Source organism: Erythrolamprus reginae, chromosome 5 (genome assembly GCF_031021105.1).
Source record: "Erythrolamprus reginae isolate rEryReg1 chromosome 5, rEryReg1.hap1, whole genome shotgun sequence".
Lineage (NCBI taxonomy): Eukaryota > Metazoa > Chordata > Lepidosauria > Squamata > Dipsadidae > Erythrolamprus > Erythrolamprus reginae.
Window position 1 is genome coordinate 114,673,492 of NC_091954.1, and position 20,957 is coordinate 114,694,448.

Genomic DNA, 20,957 nt, shown 5'->3' on the forward strand with positions numbered 1-20,957 from the left:
TATCTCATCTGCCTACAGCAAAACTTTATTTTCTAAGCATTTTCCCTGCCTTTGGCAAAACAAACCAGGTCAGGAAGAAAGTTAAAAAAAACCCGATCCCTGAAAACCTAAATTTCCAAAGGCAGGATGTTTATTTGGGAGCACAGTGGATAGGATGGCTCTGAGATATTTCCAGGATATAAGTCAGGCATATTGAGGATTGAGTAATCTTTTACCTTCAGGTGCCTTGTCTTGCACTGACTTATAATTAACTGGGGTTACTAATTTAATTGCTTCATTCTTGAAATGGCTGGACTGAATAACTACATAGTTTTAAGCCAGCCAGGGGTTGGACTAGATGATCTCCAAGATCCTTTCCGATCTATACCTTCTGCGAATATTAGAGGGCCTTTGTCAGCCTGATATTACTCCAAATGCAAATACCTTTGTTATCTATCTATCTATCTATCTATCTATCTATCTATCTATCTATCTATCTATCTATCTACCTACCTACCTACCTACCTATCTATCTATCATCTCTCTCTCTCTCTCTCCCTACCTACCTACCTACCTATCTATTATCTATCTATCTATCTATCTATCTATCTATCTATCTATCTATCTATCTGTCTATCATCTCTCTCTCTCTCTCTCTCCCTACCTACCTCCCTATCTATTATCTATCTATCTATCTATCTATCTATCTATCTATCTATCTATCTATCTATCTATCATCTCTCTCTCTCTCTCTCTACCTACCTACCTACCTATCTATTATCTATCTATCTATCTATCTATCTATCTATCTATCTATCTATCTATCTATCTATCTATCATCTCTCTCTCTCTCTCTACCTACCTACCTACCTACCTACCTATTATCTATCTATCATCTCTCTCTCCCTCCCTCCCTCCCTACCTCCCTATCTATCTATCTATCTATCTATCTATCTATCTATCATCTATCTATCTATCTATCTATCTATCTATCTATCATCTCTCTCTCTCTCTCTACCTACCTACCTACCTATCTATTATCTATCTATCTATCTATCTATCTATCTATCTATCTATCATGTCTGCCTGTCTGTCTGTCTGTGTCTGTCTGTCTGTCTGTCTGTCTGTCTGTCTGTCTGTCTGTCTGTCTGACTTCTATGCCGCCCTTCTCAACCGATTCAGGGTGGCATACAACATAATAAATACAATACAATACAATGTGCAGAAATCTAATTTCTAAAAAATACTATAAGATTTTTTTTTTAAAAAAACCTATCTATCTTCAAATTAGCCACATGGTTTCATTCTCACAATGTGTTTAATCTGGCTGCTGAATTAACCAACATTCAAAGTAAATAGAAATTGAGAAAGGGAAGGAGAGAAAAGAGAAAAGGAGGAAGGAAGGAAGGTAGGAGGCAGGGAGGCAGGGAGGGAGGGAGGGAGGGAAAGTAATAGAGATGAAGGAAAAGGAAAGAAAGGAAATAAATAAAGAAGAAAAAAGAAAGAAGGAATGAAGGAAGGAGGGAGGGAGGGAGGGAAAGTAATAGAAATGAAGGAAAAGGAAAGAAATAAAGAAGAAGAAGAAAGAAAGAAAGAAAGAAGGAAGGAAGGAAGGAAAGCGTGTAGGAAGTGGAAGAAGAAGAAAACTCCAGATTTCATTCTTTGGAATGATGTTTCTTTTCCTTGGTGTTGATTAGAAGGTCGGCTTGTGGCTTGGCTCACTTGCTTGAGCTCCCTGATGTGATTTGCTCAGCCAATGTTATCAATTTCTTCTTTTTCTTTTCAGTCTTTGCTGATCAATGCCCATTGTTTGCACAGGGCATGGCATGATAGGATAAGGATTATAGGAATTTCGCCTTTTTTTCTCTCTTTCACTTTCTGTCAAAGTCTTTTGGCCGTATCTGGTTTGGATGAGCTCTGGGTTGCCCTTTCTGTTCCTTCTTTTCACGGTTCCTCTCAGGCTCTCAGTTCTGCTTTTCTGAATGCAGCGTCAGCCTCGCACGACCTCTGCAAAGGATTTGCTGGAAGTTAATTCAACTTGATGCTACGTTCAGAATTTGGCCCCTGTAACCGTTCAGTTTACATTGGGATGGAGGTGGGGGTGTTGGAGCAAGTTTCTGAGTTTTGTGTCAGAAATCAAAATGTATTACAGTGGTACCTCTACCTAAAAATGCCTCTACTTACGAACTTTTCTAGATAAGAACCGGGTGTTCAATATTTTTTTGCCTCTTCTCAAGAACCATTTTCCACTTACAAACCCGAGCCTCCAAAACTGTAACCAGAAAAGGCGGGGAGAAGCCTCTGTGGTGCCTCTCTAGGAATCTCCTGGGAGGAAACAGGGCTGGAAAAGGCGGGGAGAAGCCTCAGTGGGGCTTCTCTAGGAATCTCCTGGGAGGAAACAGGCTGGAAAGGGTGGGGAGAAGCCTCTATGGGGTCTCTCTAGGAATCTCCTGGGAGGAAACAGGGCCGGAAAAGGCAGGGAGAAGCCTCTGTGGGGCCTCTCTAGGAATCTCCTGGGAGGAAACAGGGGCGGAAAAGGCGGGGAGAAGCCTCTGTGGTGCCTCTCTAGGAATCTCCTGGGAGGAAACAGGCTGGAAAAGGTGGGGAGAAGCCTCTATGGGGTCTCTCTAGGAATCTCCTGGGAGGAAACAGGGCCGGAAAAGGCAGGAAGAAGCCTCTGTGGTGCCTCTCTAGGAATCTCCTGGGAGGAAACAGGGCTGGAAAAGGCGGGGAGAAGCCTCAGTGGGGCTTCTCTAGGAATCTCCTGGGAGGAAACAGGCTGGAAAGGGTGGGGAGAAGCCTCTATGGGGTCTCTCTAGGAATCTCCTGGGAGGAAACAGGGCCGGAAAAGGCAGGGAGAAGCCTCTGTGGGGCCTCTCTAGGAATCTCCTGGGAGGAAACAGGGCCGGAAAAGGCGGGGAGAAGCCTCTGTGGTGCCTCTCTAGGAATCTCCTGGGAGGAAACAGGCTGGAAAAGGTGGGGAGAAGCCTCTGTGGGACCTCTCTAGGAATCTCCTGGGAGGAAACAGGGCCGGAAAAGGCAGGGAGAAGCCTCCGTGGGGCCTCTCTATGAATCTCCTGGAAGGAAACAGTTAAACAGTGGAACACGTTACCTCCAGAAGTTGTGAACGCCCCAACACTGGAACTTTTAAAGAAACATGTTGGAGAACCATCTGTCTGAAGTTATGTAGGGTTTCCTGCCTAAGAACGGGGTTGGACTAGAAGACCTCCAAGGTCCCTTCCAATTCTGTTGTTGTTATTGTTGATGTTGTTATTATTATTATTACCTGCAAGATTTATTTATTTCAAATCTGATTTATGAACCTAAGCGGTTCATAAATCATTCTAGTTGTTTGATTCTTTAATTAATATATTTACAGGGATCTCTCTACAAAACTGGGTTTGTTTGAGCCTCCTTCGGGCTGTTGCTTTGTGGTTCCAGGTTAATCTGTAACTCCTGGGATTGCATAGTGGTTGTTTTTCTTCTTTTTTCCTTATTAAGTTTGGCAAGGTATTGCTGCTGGCCGTGATGTCCAACAGAGGGAAAACCATAAATTAGGAACAAAGTTGATGTTAATGTAAATGAATTAGTCATTGTGTTCATCATTCTGTTACACTTTCTGTTTCATTTGAAGAAAGTTATTTTTTCTCCACAGTTTCCATACATGCGTCAATACATAAACCCAGGGTCGGATTCCTGTTACTGCTGCTACTGGTGCGCTTGTGTGCGCGCCTCCCAGTGTGTGTTCGCTTCTGCGCATGCTCAGGAGGCAAAATCTTGTGAGTTGATTTGCACACGTATGAGATTTTGGCTATTTTTTTGCTTCCGCACATGCAAAAAAAATTACCGAAATCTCACGCACGTCCCCTCGCGAGATTTTGCTTCTTGCACATGCGCATATGGGTGACTTTGGGCCAATCGCCAGGAGCCTGGAAGTTTTAGTCCCACTTTAGGTATGAAAGTTGGTTGGGTGACATTGGACCAATCACCAGGAGACTGGGAGTTCTAGTCCCGCCTTTGGTATGAAAGTTGGTTGGATGATGTTGGGCCAATCACAGGAGACTGGGAGTTCTAGTCCCGCCTTTGGTATGAAAGTTGGTTGGATGACATTGGGCCAATCACCAGGAGACTGGGAGTTCTAGTCCCGCCTTAGGTATGAAAGTTGGTTGGGTGACATTGGGCCAATCACCAGGAGACTGGGAGTTCTAGTCCCGCCTTAGGTATGAAAGTTGGTTGGGTGACATTGGACCAATCACCAGGAGGTTGTGAATTCTAGTCCCACCTTAGGCATGGATTACATTGGGCCAATCACTAGGAGACTCTGAGTTCAAGTACCGTTTTAGATATGAAAGCTGGCTGGGTGACGTTGGGCCAATCTCCAGGAGACAGAGAGTTCTAGTCCTGCCTTAGGCATGAAAGTAGACGGGGTGATTTTGTGCCCGTCGCCAGGAAATCATGAGTTCTAATCTCACCATGGGCATGAAACCCAGCTGGGTGACTTTGGGTCAATCTCTGCCTCTCTCAGCCCCACCAACTCACAAGGTTGTTTTTGTGGGGAAAAGAGGAAGAGGAAGGAGAAATTAATCTGTTTGCTTTCTTGAGTTATTTATAAAAACAATAAAGTCAGGAGATAAATAAAATGCATAAAATCCACAGATAATCAGGTTGGCTGCAAAACCTAATCACTGCCTTCACATGACACCATGAAACTGTTTGGGTTCAGCTTTTGTTCTGGTGACTTGGCATTTTGCAAGAAGGCTTTTGGTTTAATTTGTGGTTTAATGCCCACTGTAAATGGGTTAATTCAGGCCCCACCTTAAATCTGTTATGTGAACGTTTTCTGTGCATATCCATAGAAGAAGCAAAGAGAGTGACAGCTGTCAGTCTGTTCGTTTTTTTGACTCCCTGGAGGGAGAGATGACATTGGCAAGTTTGTCTCCTCAGTTCAACTCTAGATTTTTTCTCAGATTCTTGCTAACAATTGAATCCTTGCTTGAAAAATGCAGACCTGGGCAGGGCGGTTGAGAAATTTCATGCTAAACTGATGAAATCATCTGGCTGCGAGGAGGATTCGAAGCCACTCCACTTCTGGAGCAGGGCAGATCGGGGAGCCGTGGATGAGGGATTATGGAGTCTGAACCATATCTGTTAGTTAGCAAAAAGTATACCGGTAATATGGACGGTGCCATTTCACCCCATTTCGACAGCTATTAATTAGAAAAAGGAGAGAGACCTGGCTGTGTTTACACAAGTGCAGTCTGTAGAGTTGTATCAACCTGGCCATGGACTTGGAGGGCACCCCTAAGATCATCTAGATCAGTTTAAAAAAAACATGGCCCCTTTAAGTTGTGTGGACTTCAACTCCCAGCATTCCTCAGCCAGCATAGCTGGCTGGGGAATTCTGGAAGTTGAAGTCCGCTCCTCTTAAAGGGCCCAGGTTTGGCTGGAGAATTCTGGGAGTTGAAGTCCATACACCTTAAAGGACCAAGATTGGGCTGGAGAATTCTGGGAGTTGAAGTCCATACACCTTAAAGGACCAAGATTGGGCTGGAGAAGTCTGGGAGTTGAAGTCCATACACCTTAAAGGACCAAGATTGGGCTGGAGAATTCTGGGAGTTGAAGTCCATACACCTTAAAGGACCAAGATTGGGCTGGAGAATTCTGGGAGTTGAAGTCCATACACCTTAAAGGACCAAGATTGGGCTGGAGAATTCTGGGAGTTGAGGTCCATACACCTTAAAGCAGTGTTTCCCAATCTTGCCAACTTGAAGATATTTGGACTTCAACTCCCAGAATCCTGGGAGTTGAAGTCCAGATATCTTCAAGTTGCCAAGGTTGGGAAACACTGCCTTAAAGGACCAAAATTGGGCTGGGGAATTCTGGGAGTTGAAGTCTGCCCATCTTAAAGGGCCCAGATTTGTTTGGGGAGTGCTGGGAGTTTATTTTATTTATTTATTTATTTATTTATTTATTGGATTTGTATGCCGCCCCAAAATCCACACACTTTAAAAGGCCCAGATTTGGCTGGGGAGTGCTGGGAGTTGAAGTCCACCCATCTTAAAGCCGGCAGGGGAATTGTGGGAGGTGAAGTCCACACACATTAAAGGGCCCAGATTTGGCTAGGGTTTTCTGGGAGTTGAAATCCACCATCTTAAAAGCGCCAGGGGAATTCTGGGAGTGGAAGTCCACACACCTTAAAGGGCCCAGATTGGACTGGGGAATTCTGGGAGTTGAAGTCCACACACCTTAAAGGGCCCAGATTGGACTGGGGAATTCTGGGAGTTGAAGTCCACACACCTTAAAAGGCCCAGATTTGGCTAGGGATTTCTGGGAGTTGAAGTCCACCATCTTAAAAGCACCAGGGGATTTCTGGGAGTGGAAGTCCACACACCTTAAAGGGTCAGGTTTGGAAAACACTGTGTCAAGCCGGAGCAGAAGTATAGAAATCTATGGCGACCCCTGAACTGACCAAGTAAATTCCTTTTGGGGTATTGTCTGAATGTCACTTAAAACCAGAGGTCCCCAACTTGTGGGCGCTGCCACTAAACCATCACTTCTTTCCGCCCAACTTGTGCTGGGCCCCCAAGCCAGAAAAACAGGGGCCTGTTGACTGAAATGTTTCTCAAACCAGAGGTCTCTTTTGCCCCACGTTTCATGAGGAAGTTTCTCAGATGACTTCAGCCGAAATCTCTGCTTCTGCTATTTTATTTATTGTTTTTCATCTCACTCCCTTGATTCACACTTCCTGACATCCGACCCAAAGGCAGAAGTGAAAGTGGTAGAAACGACAATGGAAATTAAACGAAAAGGAGGACTCGGAATATTATTATTATTCCGAGCAATAATTAGCAATATCGTATTGCTGTACGGCACCCTGAATCCATCAGGAGGTGGGCGGCTTATAATTTGAAATAAACGAATACGTTTCATGAATGTGACTGAATGGTTTTAAGGCTTGTTTAAACTGGATTTCAAGTGTGTTTAATGGATTTTAGTTTTTAAATTGGTTTAGTTTTAACTTCGATTTCTACTGTGCTGTATGTATATATTTAGTTTAGTTTAGTTTAGTTTTATTGGATTTATATGCCGCCCCTCTCCGAAAACTCGGGGCGGCTAACACCAATCATAAACAATATACAGTAATAATCCAATACTAAAAGGCAAATTAAAAAACCCCTTAATATAAAAAACCAAACATACATACAAACATACCATACATACAATTGTAAAGGCCTAGGGGGAGAAGGAATCTTAATTCCCCCATGCCTGGCGGCAGAGGTGGGTTTTAAGTAGCTTGCGAAAGGCAAGGAGGGTGGGGGACAATTCTAATCTCTGGGGGGAGTTGGTTCCAGAGGGCCGGGGCCGCCACAGAGAAGGCTCTTCCCCTGGGTTGTAAGCCACCTGAATCTCTGGAGAAGGGCAGCCTAGAAATCTAAATAAAAATAAATAAATAAATAAATAATAAATAAATAAATAAGGAAGGAAGGAAGGAAGGAAGGAAGGAAGGAAGGAAGGAAGGGAAAATTGGAATGTGTTCTACGATTGCCTTGGAAAGAAAAAACAAAATAAAGCTGTAAATATTTGATTTATTAATATACATATGATTTTGTATACTTTATGTGAGCATATGAGTGAGGAAAGGGCAGCATAGAAATCTAATGAATAAATAAAATAAAATAAATAAATACATTTACTGGGCAAAAATGATATATGTTATTGGAAAAGATCATGTAGGAAGTATGTAAATTATAGGAACTATATAAGCATAAACTTACTGTCAATATTGCTCTGAGATAACTCTAGAAGTTACATAGTGTAGTTGTTTGTATGTTAGGGTATTGTTTGCTCTTTTGGTTGTTTTTAAGTGTAAATAATCTAATAAAAATGCCTTTAAAAAAAAGAAAGAAAGTGGTGGGACGTTTATGTCCCCTTTCTAAACTTTTAAGGATAGCTGCCAATGGTGAACAGCCTCTCACAGGGAGTCCTCAACATACGACGCAGAGCTTATGTTGCTAAGTGAGAGATTCTATTCTATTCTATTCCATTCCATTCCATTCTATGTATGTACAGTATATAATGTATATTTATTTATTTATATATCCATTCATTCATGTATGTATTTATATATGTATGTGTGTGTGTATGTATGTATGTATGCATGCATGCATGCATTTATTTATTTACTTACTTACTTACTTATTTATTAACTTAATACTTACTTATCTACCTACCTACCTACCTATTTATTTTGCAAAAAGAAAAGCCTGCAGCTAGCAAAAAGAAACGAGAGTGAGTCAATTTGGATTTTCCCTTCGCTTTCTGGGAATCACCACCGTTTCGTTTACCATGAAATCAATCCAAGTTTCCTTGTTTCTCTGGTGAAAAAGTGGACTTTTTTTTTTCTGATTATTCCCCCTGAGACTGGAGCAGGCCCTGTCTCCTGATACAGGCAGTCTGTGGGAGTGTGGATGGAAAGTCCTCACTGAATCTTTTTTGCATGAGTGCCAGCTGGCTAAAACTTCTTTGGCTTTGCAAATTAAGAAATAGGCTTGTTAGTTGGTGGATTTTATTTATTTAATTTATTTATTTATTGGATTTGTATGCCGCCCCTCTCCGTAGACTCGGGGCGGCTAACAACAGTGGTAAAAACAACATGCGACAATCCAATACTAAAACAGCTAAAAACCCTCATTATAAAACCAATCATACATACAAACATACCATGCATAAAATTGTAAAGGCCTAGGGGGAAAGAATATCTCATTTCCCCCATGCCTGACAGCAGAGGTGGGTTTTAAGGAGCTTACGAAAGGCAAGGAGGGTGGGGGCAATTCTAATCTCTGGGGGGAGTTGGTTCCAGAGGGCCGGGGCCACCACAGAGAAGGCTCTTCCCCTGGGTCCCGCCAAATGACATTGTTTAGTTGACGGGACCCGGAGAAGGCCCACTCTGTGGGACCTAACTAGTCGTTGGGATTCGTGCGGCAGAAGGCGGTCCTGGAGACCAGTTAGGATGGGAGACCACCCAGTGATCCCTGACCTATATTCCCCATTGGGAAATCAAAACACCGTTCCCATTGTCAAATCCAGCGGCACTCAGAGAACCAGTTTGGGTGACTGTGGGCGCAATGTTGTGTCTCACCCTGGGCTAACCTCACAGGGTTGTCGTGAAGCTAAAATAAGACGTGACCCCGGACCTTAACTGTGTTCCTTTAAGATGAAATAGAAAAGTGGGGAAAAAATTTGTAACTCATAAACAACTGAGCTGGCAGAGCTGAGCTGCCAAAAGATTAAAACTAAAACCAGGATGTGGCCAATTCGAATTTTTCTTTGAGCCTGGAACAAAAAGAAACGTTACATAATTTTGCTGGTAAAAGGTCAACAGCTTGAAAGACAAGGATATTCAGAAATTGCCAGTCCTAAAACCAATTTGACTGACCCGATCACCTCCCTCTTCCTGCCATTCTTCACCCTGGCCCTCGGTCTCAATAATAAAATCTTCCAATTTAAAATTGGATCGATTGGTTTTAGGTCCATAGACTCTGTCCACTCGGCTCTGGGTCTTTAATGATGATAATAATAATAATAATAATAATAATAATAATAATAATAATAATTTATTAGATTTGTAAGCCGCCCCTCTCCGAAGACTCGGGTCGGCTCACAACAATAATAAAAACAATATTATAGTAGAACAAATCTAATATTAAAAAACATATAAAACCCTATCATTATTTAAAAAAACCAAACAGCACATTCATACCAAACATAAAACAAAGTATAAAAGAGCCTGGGGGAAAGGTGTCTCAACTCCCCCATGCCTGGCAGTATAAGTGAGTCTTGAGTAGTTTACGAAATACAGGGTGGGTGGGGGCAATTCTAATCTCCGGGGGGAGTTGATTCCAGAGGGCCGGGGCCACCACAGAGAAGGCTCTTCCCCTGGGGCCCACCAAATGACATTGTTTAGTCGACGGGACCCGGAGAAGGCTAACTCTGTGGGACCTTATCAGTCGCTGGGATTCGTGTGGAAGAGGACTGGACTTCAATTCCCAGAATCCCCTGTTTTGGCTGGCTGAGGAATTCACCAATTTCCCTAATTTTGTCCAGATTATTTTTGTTCAACTAAGGTGCTGCTGGTATAACAAACTACTTCGATTTTGAAATAGTCTCTTTCAGTGCTCAGGGCCATGACATGACTTGTTTTTTTTCCTTTTGAAGACGTTTCCCTTCTCATCGGAGGAGATTCTTCAACTCTTGACTGGATGGTGAAGAACGGAAGGATCATCCTATCAGAGCTGATGAGACGGGAAATGTCTTCAAAGGAAAATCACAAAGCAAGTCCAATTGCCTCCTGAAAATAATAATAATAATAATAATAATAATAATAATAATAATAATAATAATAGGAGAAGGTAGAGTAGGAGAAGGTAGGATAGGGTAGGGGAATAAGAGATGATCAACTCACTTCAGGAAATAGTATAAGGGCAGACTAGATGGACCACGAGGTCTTTTTCTGCCATCAATCTTCTTTGTTTCTATGTTTCTCCCATCGGCTGTATTCACACATTACGTTGACCCGGCTCAAGTGAAAAGAGGGCATTCTACCTTCGGCTGCAAAGACTGGATGCACCTGCTGGCACTCTTGCTGTTTTGTGTTTTCAAAAAAAAATCACTAATCCCGAGAGGAAGAATTTGGGAAACTTCAAAATTCTCTTCACACGATAAATTATGGGCCGAGACTTGTGAATAAAGATGTTTCGCTGGAAATATGGTGTCACTCTGTGAAGCCTTGTAGGAGGAAAGCTAGACTAGGTCCCCTTTAGTAAAATAAAACAGAAAACACAGAAAAGGGAGTCTGCTGGTACCTTTTCCAATTAACACATTTTATTGAAGGACAGAAAGTTTCGACAGATTCGTAGAATAATAGTATCGTATTTTTTTGGCTGGCCTGTTAAGTGTCAACTTTGCTTCTAACGTGTTGTGAAAACTGTTCCTCTTTGGTTAATTTATACTTCCAAGTGTTAGAGAAACCCAGAAAAACGCATTAATTCGATAAAACTGGTTCAGGATACGTGTTCTGAATGTAAACACTTATTGTGCCAAGAATATGGCCAAAGACGGGCTACAAGAATGGTGGAAGGTCTTAAGCATCAAACTTACCAGGAAAGACTTCATGAACTCAATCTGTCTAGTCTGGAGGACAGAAGGGAAAGGGGGGACATGATCGAAACATTTAAATGTATGTTAAAGGGTTAAATAAGGTCCAGGAGGGAAGTGTTTTTAATAGGAAAGTGAACACAAGAACAAGGGGCCACAATCTGAAGTGAGTTGGGGGAAAGATCAGAAGCAACGTGAGAAAATATTATTTTACTGAAAGAGTAGTAGAGGCCTGGAACAAACTTCCAACAGACGTGGTTGGTAAATCCACAGCAACTGAATTTAAACATGCCTGGGATAAACATAGATCCATCCTAAGATAAAATACAGGAAATAGTATAAGGGCAGACTAGATGGACCAGGAGGTCTTTTTCTGCCGTCAATCTTCTAGGTTTCTGTGTTTCTATAATACAGCATGGGATCATTCTTTGTCAAGTGGACCAGGTGTCCCCACTCAACCACTTTCATTTTTAATGAAACTTTGCACATACAGTACATTCCTTATGGCAGTGTTTCCCCCCCTGCCCATTCCCTTCACTCTTCCAGGAGAGGGGCGGGTGCTAACTTTCTAAAGTTGGCTTGCTTCCCTTTTGCCTGTCCCAACGCCCTAAAACACTGCTAAATTCAGCATTAATCGAAGCAGATCAGTTCCTGCAGCAAAATTACATTTCTTTTGCCTCGGGACGGTCATCTGCCTTCACTCCCCTAAAAAAATTCTAAGTTTTTTGGTGCTGACGGAACTAGGAGGGTCTTGGACTGCTCCCTTTCCTGCACATACAGAGGCTGAAAAAAGAGATTCCGAAGTTGTGAATAGGAGAAATGGGAGACACAGGAAGGAAGAGAAAAGAAATGGACATTTAAGCTAAAAACATCTAATTTATACAAACATCGTGCACTGATTGCTCCTGTGCTGCTTGTGAATGGCCTCCATCCGAAACAACCCACAATCTGGACTTTAAAAAAAAACCCTTAAAAAACTAAAAATAAAATAACTACTGCATTTTTCAGAGTACATGATGCACCTTTTCACCCCTTAAAAGAGGGTGCAAATGTTGGAGCGTCTTATACACCGAATGCAGCCATTTTTGGCCTCCCGAAGCTTTGCCCCCGCGGCCTGTTTTTGCAAAAAAAAAATGGGCCCGTTTTTTTGCAAAAATAGGGTGGGCAGAGGATTTGGGAGGCCTGCAGAGTGCAAAGGCAAAATATCCTCGTTTTAGCAAGAAAATAGGCAAAATACAGGCCGTTTTTTATTTATTTATTTATTGGATTTATATGCCACCCCTCTCCGAAGACTCGGGGCGGCTCACAGCAATCATAAAACAACGTACAATAATAATCCAATAATAAAAATGATTAAAAACCCATTAATATAAAAAACCAAACATACATACAGACATACCATGCATACAATTGTAAAGGCCTAGGGGGAAGAGGGTCACAATTTCCCCAAGCCTGGCAGCAGAGGTGGGTTTTAAGTAGCTTACGAAAGGCAAGGAGGGTGGGGGCAATTCTAATCTCTGGGGGGCGTTGGTTCCAGAGGGCCGGGGCCGCCACAGAGAAGGCTCTTCCCCTGGGTCCCGCTAAGCGGCATTGTTTAGTTGACGGGACCCGGAGAAGGCCAACTCTGTGGGACCTAATCGGCTGCTGGGATTCGTGCGGCAGAAGGCGGTCCGGTGCCATGAAGGGCTTTAAAGGTCATAACCAGCACTTTGAATTGTGACCGGAAACTGATCGGCAACCAATGCAGACTGCGGAGTGTTGGTGTAACATGGGCATATTTGGGAAAGGCATATTTGTGCCTTCCCCCAGCCCCCAGGCTTTCCAAACCCACTACCCACCCCGTTTTTGCGAAAAATGGGCCCATTTTTTGCAGAAATGGGACGTGGGGAGCGGGCCTTCTGGAGGCCAAAAATGGCTGCCTTCAGTGTATTAGGCGCACTGAAATTGCAAGCCTTCTGTTTCTCTATTTTTATTAATAGTCTTTGATATGGATTTACAGCCAGAATTAGAACCAGGATTTCTGTCAATTCAAAGGAGGCTAAAATATACAAAGTTATGTTGCTGGCATAGGGTATGCATAGTCTAATGAAGAAAAGGATTAGGGGTGACATGGTAGCAGTATTCCAGTTTTTGAGGGCCTGCCAGAAAGAAGAGGGGGTCAACTTATTTTCCAAAGGACTAGAATTAGGTTAGGTTAGGTCCCACAGAGTCGGCCTTCTCCGGGTCCCGTCGATGAAACAATGTCGTCTGGCGGGACCCAGGAGAAGAGCCTTCTCTGTGGCGGCCCCAGCCCTCTGGAATCAACTCCCCCTGGAGATTAGAATTGCCCCCACCCTCCTTGCCTTTCGCAAACTCCTTAAAACCCACCTTTGTCGTCAGGCATGGGGAAATTGATTCCCCTGGACCGTTTCGTTTTATGTATGGTTTGTATGAGATGTATGATTGCTTTTATATTAAGGGTTTTTAAAACTGTTTTAACTATTGGATTTGTATTGTTTTGTTGTTGTAAGCCGCTCCGAGTCTCCGGAGAGGGGCCGCATACAAATCTAATTAATAATAATAATAATAATAATAATAATAATAATAATAATAATAATAATAAAAGGCAGGACTAGAAACAGTTGATAGAAATTAATCAATTAGCCACCTGAAATTAAGGAGAAAATTAATGGCAGTGAGGCATACAAATCTAATAAATTATTATTATTATTATTATTAATTAACTAATTAATTAATTAACTAATTAATTAATTAATTAATCTGTGGAACTACTTGTCTCCAAAACTTGTGAATGCTCCAGAACTGAAAGTTTTTAAGGAGAAATTGGACAATGATTTCAGCAGGGGGTTGAACTGGAACAGTGTTTCCCAACCTTGGCAAATTGAAGATATCTGGACTTCAACTCCCAGAATTCCCCAGCCAGCAAATGCTGGCTGGGGAATTCTGGGAGTTGAAGTCCAGATATCTTCAAGTTCCCAAGGTTGGGAAACACTGGACTAGAAGACCTCCAAGGGCCCTTCCAACACTGTTATTCTGTTATTCCGCTGTTCTAAACTCTCCCTCTGTTTACGGTATTATCATCTTTATTTTTGCAACCAAAGCTGCCTGTTTGCAAACAAACCAGATGCCCCCTCCCTTCTGCTTATCTAAATCCCATTTTTTTCCTCCCTGACCTTGTTTAGAATCTGAGGCTGCTGCAAACAAAGCCTCTCCTTTGTCTACTTTCCTTAACTTTTGTTAAAGCTAATCTCCTTAACAGCAAGGGGGATACTTCGCAATTTACTGGGTAGTTATTTAACAATAGAGTGTAAAGAGAAGGAGGGGGTGAAAGAGAGAGGGAAAGAGAGAGACAGAGACACACCTACAGAGAGATAGACAGAGAGAACAAGAAGAGACACAGAGAGAGAAGAGAGGGAGAGACATAGACAGAAAGCTAGAGAGAGAGAGAGAGAGAGAGAAGAAGAAAGAGAAAGACATAGATAGAGAGGGGGGAAAGAGAGAGAGAGGAGACAGATACAAGAGAGAGAGAGACAGACAGAGGTATAAAAAGAGAGACAGAGAGAGAGGAGAGAGACATAGACAGATACAGAGAGACAGAGCTAGAGAGAGAGAGGAGACACAGGGAAGAGAGATAGACAGAAAGAGAGATAGAGAGACAGAGAGATAGAGAGGAGACAGAGAGAAAAGAAACAGAACTAGAGAAACAGAGACAGAGAGAGAAGAGATAGAGAGAAAGAGAGAGGAGACAGGGAAGTGACAGAGAGACATAGACAGAGAGTTACAGAGAGCTAGAGAGAGAGAGAAGAGAGAGAAACATAGAGACAGCTAGAGAGAGAGAGAGAGAGAGCGCTAGAGAAACAGAGAGAAGAGAGACATAGAGAGACACACACACACACATATGGAGAGATAGAGAGCTAGAGAGAAAGAGCTAGAGAGAGATACAGAGAGAGAAGAGAGGGAGAAACAGACAGAAAGCTAGAGAGAGAGACGGAGAGAAGATAGACATAGACAGAGGGAAGAGAGACAGGTACAGAGAGAGAGGAGAGAGGGAGACAGAGAGAGACAGAGAGTTAGAGAAGAGATAGAGAGAAACAGAGAGAGGAGATATAGACAGACAGAAGAGAGAGAGAGACAGAGAGACAGGGCTTGAGAGAGAGGAGACACACAGAGGGAAGAGAGACAGACAGACAGAGAGAGAGACAGAGAGATAGAGAGGAGACAGAGAGAGAAGAGAGAAAGAGACAGAACTAGAGAGAGAGACAGAGAGAGAAGAGAGAGATAGAGAGAATGAGAGAGATAGGAGACAGAGAAAAGCGACAGAGAGAGAAGATACAGACAAAGAGGAGAGAGAGACAGAGAGCTAGTGAGAGAAAAGAGAAACAGATAGAGACAGCTAGCGACAGAGAAGAGGGAGAGAGAGAGAGAGAGAAACAGAGAGAAGAGAGAGGTAGAGCGATAGAGAGCAGAGAGAGAGAGATAGACAGAGACACACACATACGGAGAGACAGAGCTAGAGAGAAGATAGAGACAAAGAGACAGACAGACTGACTTCTCGTGGAGCCCCGTCCTGTTGACGCCAGAGAGAACTGCCACCTCCCTTGTCGCTTTCACACAACATCGAAGGGTTTCCCCCCAGCTGTGTAAATGTTTAGACTTTAGAGTGTTTAGCATAGATTGAGGCCCTTTTTTAAAACAAAAACAATTTTTGGATATCATCATTTCTGGAGATTGGAGGAAGCGGTGAGCCGTCCATTCATTCCTTGTAAACATTCCCTGTAAACAGTGGTTTGAACTGGACAGTTATTACATAATAATGCCATTTAATTGCAGCCTTGCTGCAGACGGAGGAGATTTATGGATTTGAGTCTTTTATTGGGTGTGAAGATTAAGGGATTCTAAAGCCTGTAATGTCGTGTTTTCTTCTAACGCCTCCCCCCCCCCTTTTCCCTTCATCCATTTTCCCAGTTTTTATTCTTTTTCCGGTTTCTCGTTCTCTTTCTCTGACTTTCTCATTGTTCTTTGCTTTCTTTTCCTGCTATAATACACGTAGTCCTCGTTTAATGGATGTTGAGTAGCGGCTGTTTGTAATTGTACGAAGAAAAAAATCTAGGTCCAGTTTGAAGCCGGGAATAAAATGGATAAATAAAAAAGCATCTGTACAAGCATAATCCTAAATGTAACAGTGCCCTGTTTTAATATAAAGATAAAGCAGCTGAGTTAAACCCTGACTTAGTCAGGTTTGGAGTAGATCTATTTAAATCATTGGGAGGAGTCGGTGTGACTACATTTAAGAAAACTTTCTGGCATTAATATACTGCCATAATGTACATTTCTTCAATGCTTTGCGATTTCTATGGGTCAGGCACACAAGCACAAAAATACACAGCAAACGGAGGCAGAGGCAGAATTTTTTCCCCTTGTTTCCTCCCAGGAGATTCCTATAGAGGCCCCACAGAGGCTTCTCCCCACCTTTTCCGGCCCTGTTTCCTCCCAGGAGATTGCTAGAGAGGCCCCACAGAGGCTTCTCCTCGCCTTTTCCGGCCCTCTTTCCTCCCAGGAGATTGCTAGAGAGGTCCCACAGAGGCTTCTCCCCGCCTTTTCCGGCCCTATTTCTTCCCAGGAGATTGCTAGAGAGGCCCCATGGAGGCTTCTCCACGCCTTTTCCAGCCCTGTTTTCTCCCAGGAGATTGCTAGAGAGGCTTCTCCACGCCTTTTCCGGTTACAGTTTCGGAGGCTCGGGTTTGTAAGTGGAAAATGGTTCTTGAGAAGGCACACATTTTTTTTTGAACACCTGGTTCTTACCTAGAAAATTTCATAAGTAGAGGTGTTCTTAGGTAGAGGTACCACTGTACTGCTTATATCCATTCCTGTGAAAACTTGCAAAGAGTTGACCTTGTTTTTCAGTTGCTCCCTTCTCTAAGGTCTTGTAGCTGAGCAGGTCTCCAAAGTCAAATTCCCCACATAAATTTTGTGCCAGTCATTCTGTCTCTTTTTCATTTCTTGATAATTTATAATTAAAAATCCCGGCTCCCCTTGTATCGGCCGGCTTTGGAAGGTCTTGCAAATCAGACGATAATAGTCCAATAAATAGCCGCCTTCAGCTGTAAAACCCATCAGCAGGAAGTTAAAATTTTATCAGAGGAATAAAAAATAAATACGTACTGAAAAGATTAGGGGAAATTTAAAAAGGATGTCCCTTCTTTCACAAAAAACACCAAAAAATAGGGGAAGATGAAGTCTAACAGAGGCTTTTCAGACAGAAAATAATCGTAAAAAAGGATTGTGATTAAAATTCCTCTAATTTCTAGTTCACAGAATCGGTAGTAAAAATACTAAAAATGTTTTTTTTTTAAAGTTCCAATGATCACATGTAGCACAGCTGATCTTTGAAACTTTCTTTTCCCCCTAAAGCCTGCTAGGCCAAAAATGGGACGAGAGGGGGTTTGTAGGCCAAAAATGGGGGGGGGGGGGAGAATGAATGAATGAATCAAAGGAAAGAAAGAAAGAAAAAGGGAGGGCGGGAAGGAGGAAAGAAAGGAAGGAAGGAAGGAAGAAACAGAAAGAAAAAAAGAAAAAGAAGAAAGGAAGAAGGAAGGGAAAGAGAAAGAAAGGGAAGGAGGGAGAAAGGAAAAAAGAATGAGAAGGAAAAAAAGAAGAAAAGAAAGGAAGAAGAAAGAAAGGAAAGAAAGAAAAAGAAAAAAGGAAAAAAGGAAGGAAGAAGAAAGAAAGAAAGAAAACAAACAAGAAAAAGAAAGGGAGGAAGGGGGGAAAAAGAGAGGAAGAAAGGACTATAAATGTGGCGCTAGACTCAGCTTCAGAGGATAATTCAGGGCTGGACCTGGAGGTCATCTAGTCCAACCCTTGCTCCAGCAGGACATTTGTTAAAGTGAGCTTCTGTCTTTTGATCCCTCCAGTCATGACTACCTAGCCACGCCCTTCTAGTCCCATGACCCCCACCAAGCCACGCCCACTGAGCCACGCCCATAGAACCAGTAAGGGGGGGGGGATTTAGTCTTCACCCCTGGACAAAACTCACTTAACAACCTCCTTGCTTAGCAACCTGTGGGGGCCCAATTGTGGTCGTAAGACGAAGACAAGTAAGAGAAATTGCAGAGACTTCCTGAAAGGAGGAAGCAAAGTTGAGATACAAATGACGCGCTATTATTATTATTCTTTTTTAAAAAAAATCTTCCTCCTTCTTTCGCAGGTTTCGTGGTGGGCCAAGCAGGATTGTACCAATCGCTGGTGATGTTTCTGGTGGCCTATTTCATCATCGGAATGACGGTCTTGTCGGTATGCGCCATCTCTACCAACGGGGCGCTGGATGCCGGCGGGGCCTACTGTATCCTTTATACATCCAAAGTCCCAAACTCTGCACACCGTTCGTTCTTTGAAATCAACCTCTCCCACTCTGAGCACCTCCAGACATTGAGAAGAATTTGATTTAGAGCAAGAGGGTCAAACTCAAGGCCTGTGGTTCCGCATCCGGCCTGCGGGGGGCTTAGATCTGGCCTGTGATGGGCCGCCCTTCCCCGGCGCTACTGGAACGCCTCGGGAGCCTGGATGAGCCCCCGGTGCGAGATTCGGCTTCTGTACATGCGTGGAAACCAAATCTTGCATGAGGACAGGCGCACGTGAGATTTCGCCAATTTTCGGCAATTTTTTTTTTTGCTTCAGCGCATGCGCAGAAGCAACAAATACCCCAAAATTGGCGAAAAATGGCTGCTGCTGCACCTCACAGAGCGAGAGGGGAGCAGAAGCCCTTCTCCGGGAGCTCCCGCCTGCACAGGTGAGAGACCTCTGCCCGCCCCTGCCCATTCCCTTCCGTGTTCCCGCCACTTGTTTTGGCCACCCCTTCCTGTTCCCCTCTGCTTTCCTGCCGCCCGGTTCCCCCCCCAACTTTACCACCACTTGCTTGTTAATGCTTCTTCGCGCTCTTCTGCAGCAAGGGGAGCAAGCCAGGAGGCTGGAGCCTGCTGCCGCCGTATCCGCTGTTGCTGCTGGCTGGGGCTCTCAGGTACACGGTGAGATTTGGGTGATTTTTGTGGGTTCTTTTAAAAAATCGGTGAAAATCACCAGAATCTCACTGTTGCGCCTGTGAATGGAGCTGCACGTGCAGTTCCATTTTTCCTACTGGAGTGGCATTCCCCCACCATTCCGGGGGTGGCCCACCCCTGGATCTGGCACACGGGATCTCCCTGGAAACAGCAAAGGTCGGGCCCATGGTACCTCTGCTGGCAAAAATGGACCTCAGGAGGGCTGCGCGTGGCTGAAAACAGGACCCAGAAAAAGGTTGGAATTCTGATCTGGCAGAGATGGGGGGACCCCAATTCTCCCCTTCTTGGTCTGTCTGTCTTTCTTTCTTTCTTTCTTTCTTTCTCTTTTCTTTTCCTTCATTTGTATTTCCTTCCTTCCTTCCATCCTTCCTTCCTTTCTTTTCTCTCCTCTCTCCTTTCCTTTCTCAATTTCTTTCTTTCTTTCTTTCTTCCTTTCATTCTTTCTTTCCTTTCTTTCTTTCCTTTCTTTCTTTCCTTTTCCTTTATTCCATTCCTTTCCTTCAGCAGCATTCTTTCGTCCTTGACCCGCTTGGCGCAGATATGATCAGCCGGGCACTGGGCCCCGAATTCGGGGGCAGCATCGGCCTCATGTTCTTCTTTGCCAATGTTTGTGGCAGTGCCCTCTACATCTTGGGCCTGGTGGAGGCCGTGGTGGATGACTTTGGCAGCCCAACAGGTGAGGCAGGCTCAGCTAAGGCAGCCCCTTCAGGTGTTTCCGGATGAACACATTGGGTGAAAAGGTGTAAGGCCCTGACGGCAAACCTACGGCACGCGTGTCACAGGTGGCACGCGGAGACATATCTGAGGGCACGCGAGGTGTTGACCTACGCCAGTACTGGATAGCTGATTTTCGGCCTCAGGGAAGGCCGTAGAGAAGCTTCCTGAAAGCCCAGAGTGCAAAAAACCTACCCAACGGGCAAACCGGAAGTCAGTTTTTCCGAACTTCCGGTTTGCCCGTTTGCCTCTTTTTTCACTGTCCAAGGCTTCAGTGAGGCCTGGGCGCATGCGTGGGTACCAGGGGGAGATTGTGCTCATGTGCGGGAGGAGAATGGGCGTGGTCACGTGAGCAGGTTTTAAAGGCTGGCTGATGAATTCTGGGAGAGGAAAAATAGTTTTTTAGTAGTCGTGCACTGTGATTATTAACAAATATATTTTAATAGCACTTTAAAAAAAGATACAGTGGTACCTCTACTTAAGAACTTCATTCGTTTCGTAACCAGGTTCTTAAGTAGAAAAGTTTGGAAGTAGAAGCAATTTTTCCCATGGGAATCAATGTAAAAGCAAATAATGCATGCAAACCCATTAGGGAAGAAATAAAAGCTCAGAATTTGGGTGGGAGGAGGAGGAGGAAGAAGAGGAGGAGGAGGAGGACAGTCCCTGCCGAAAGAAGAAGGTGAGGTGAGGGGAATTTTAAAAAATCCAAAACTTTAAGGGCTTAAAAAAAAAAAGAGGACTCTGAAGTGGCAAGGAGGAGCATGCACCTCCCATGCCATCGCCTCCTTAAGCGCCACTGAAATGTTCCTCTGGCAGCCCAGAAAAGCCCGAGATGGACGGGATTAAAGGGGGAATGGCAGGAAACTGTTCGGGCCTTCGTGCTGCTCTCAAATTCCCTGGGAAATTTTTCCGAGCTCGGTTCTTAAGTAGAAAATGTTTCTTAAGAAGAGGCAAAAAAATCTTGAACACCCAGTTCTTATCTCGAAAAGTTCTTAAGTAGAGGCATTCTTAGGTAGAGGTACCACTGTACCTTTGAACAGAGGCAAAAGCAAA

The 20,957-nt window shown here is 43.7% G+C and overlaps 1 protein-coding gene across 1 annotated transcript in view; it reads left to right on the forward strand.

Moving 5' to 3' along the window:
- Positions 1-20,957, forward strand: part of LOC139168634 (solute carrier family 12 member 9-like) — a 146,123-nt gene that overhangs the window by 4,842 nt on the left and 120,324 nt on the right. The window contains 3 exon segments of the mRNA XM_070754257.1: positions 18,341-18,475; positions 19,729-19,866; positions 20,173-20,252. Of these exon segments, the coding sequence (XP_070610358.1) occupies positions 18,341-18,475; positions 19,729-19,866; positions 20,173-20,252 (353 nt within the window).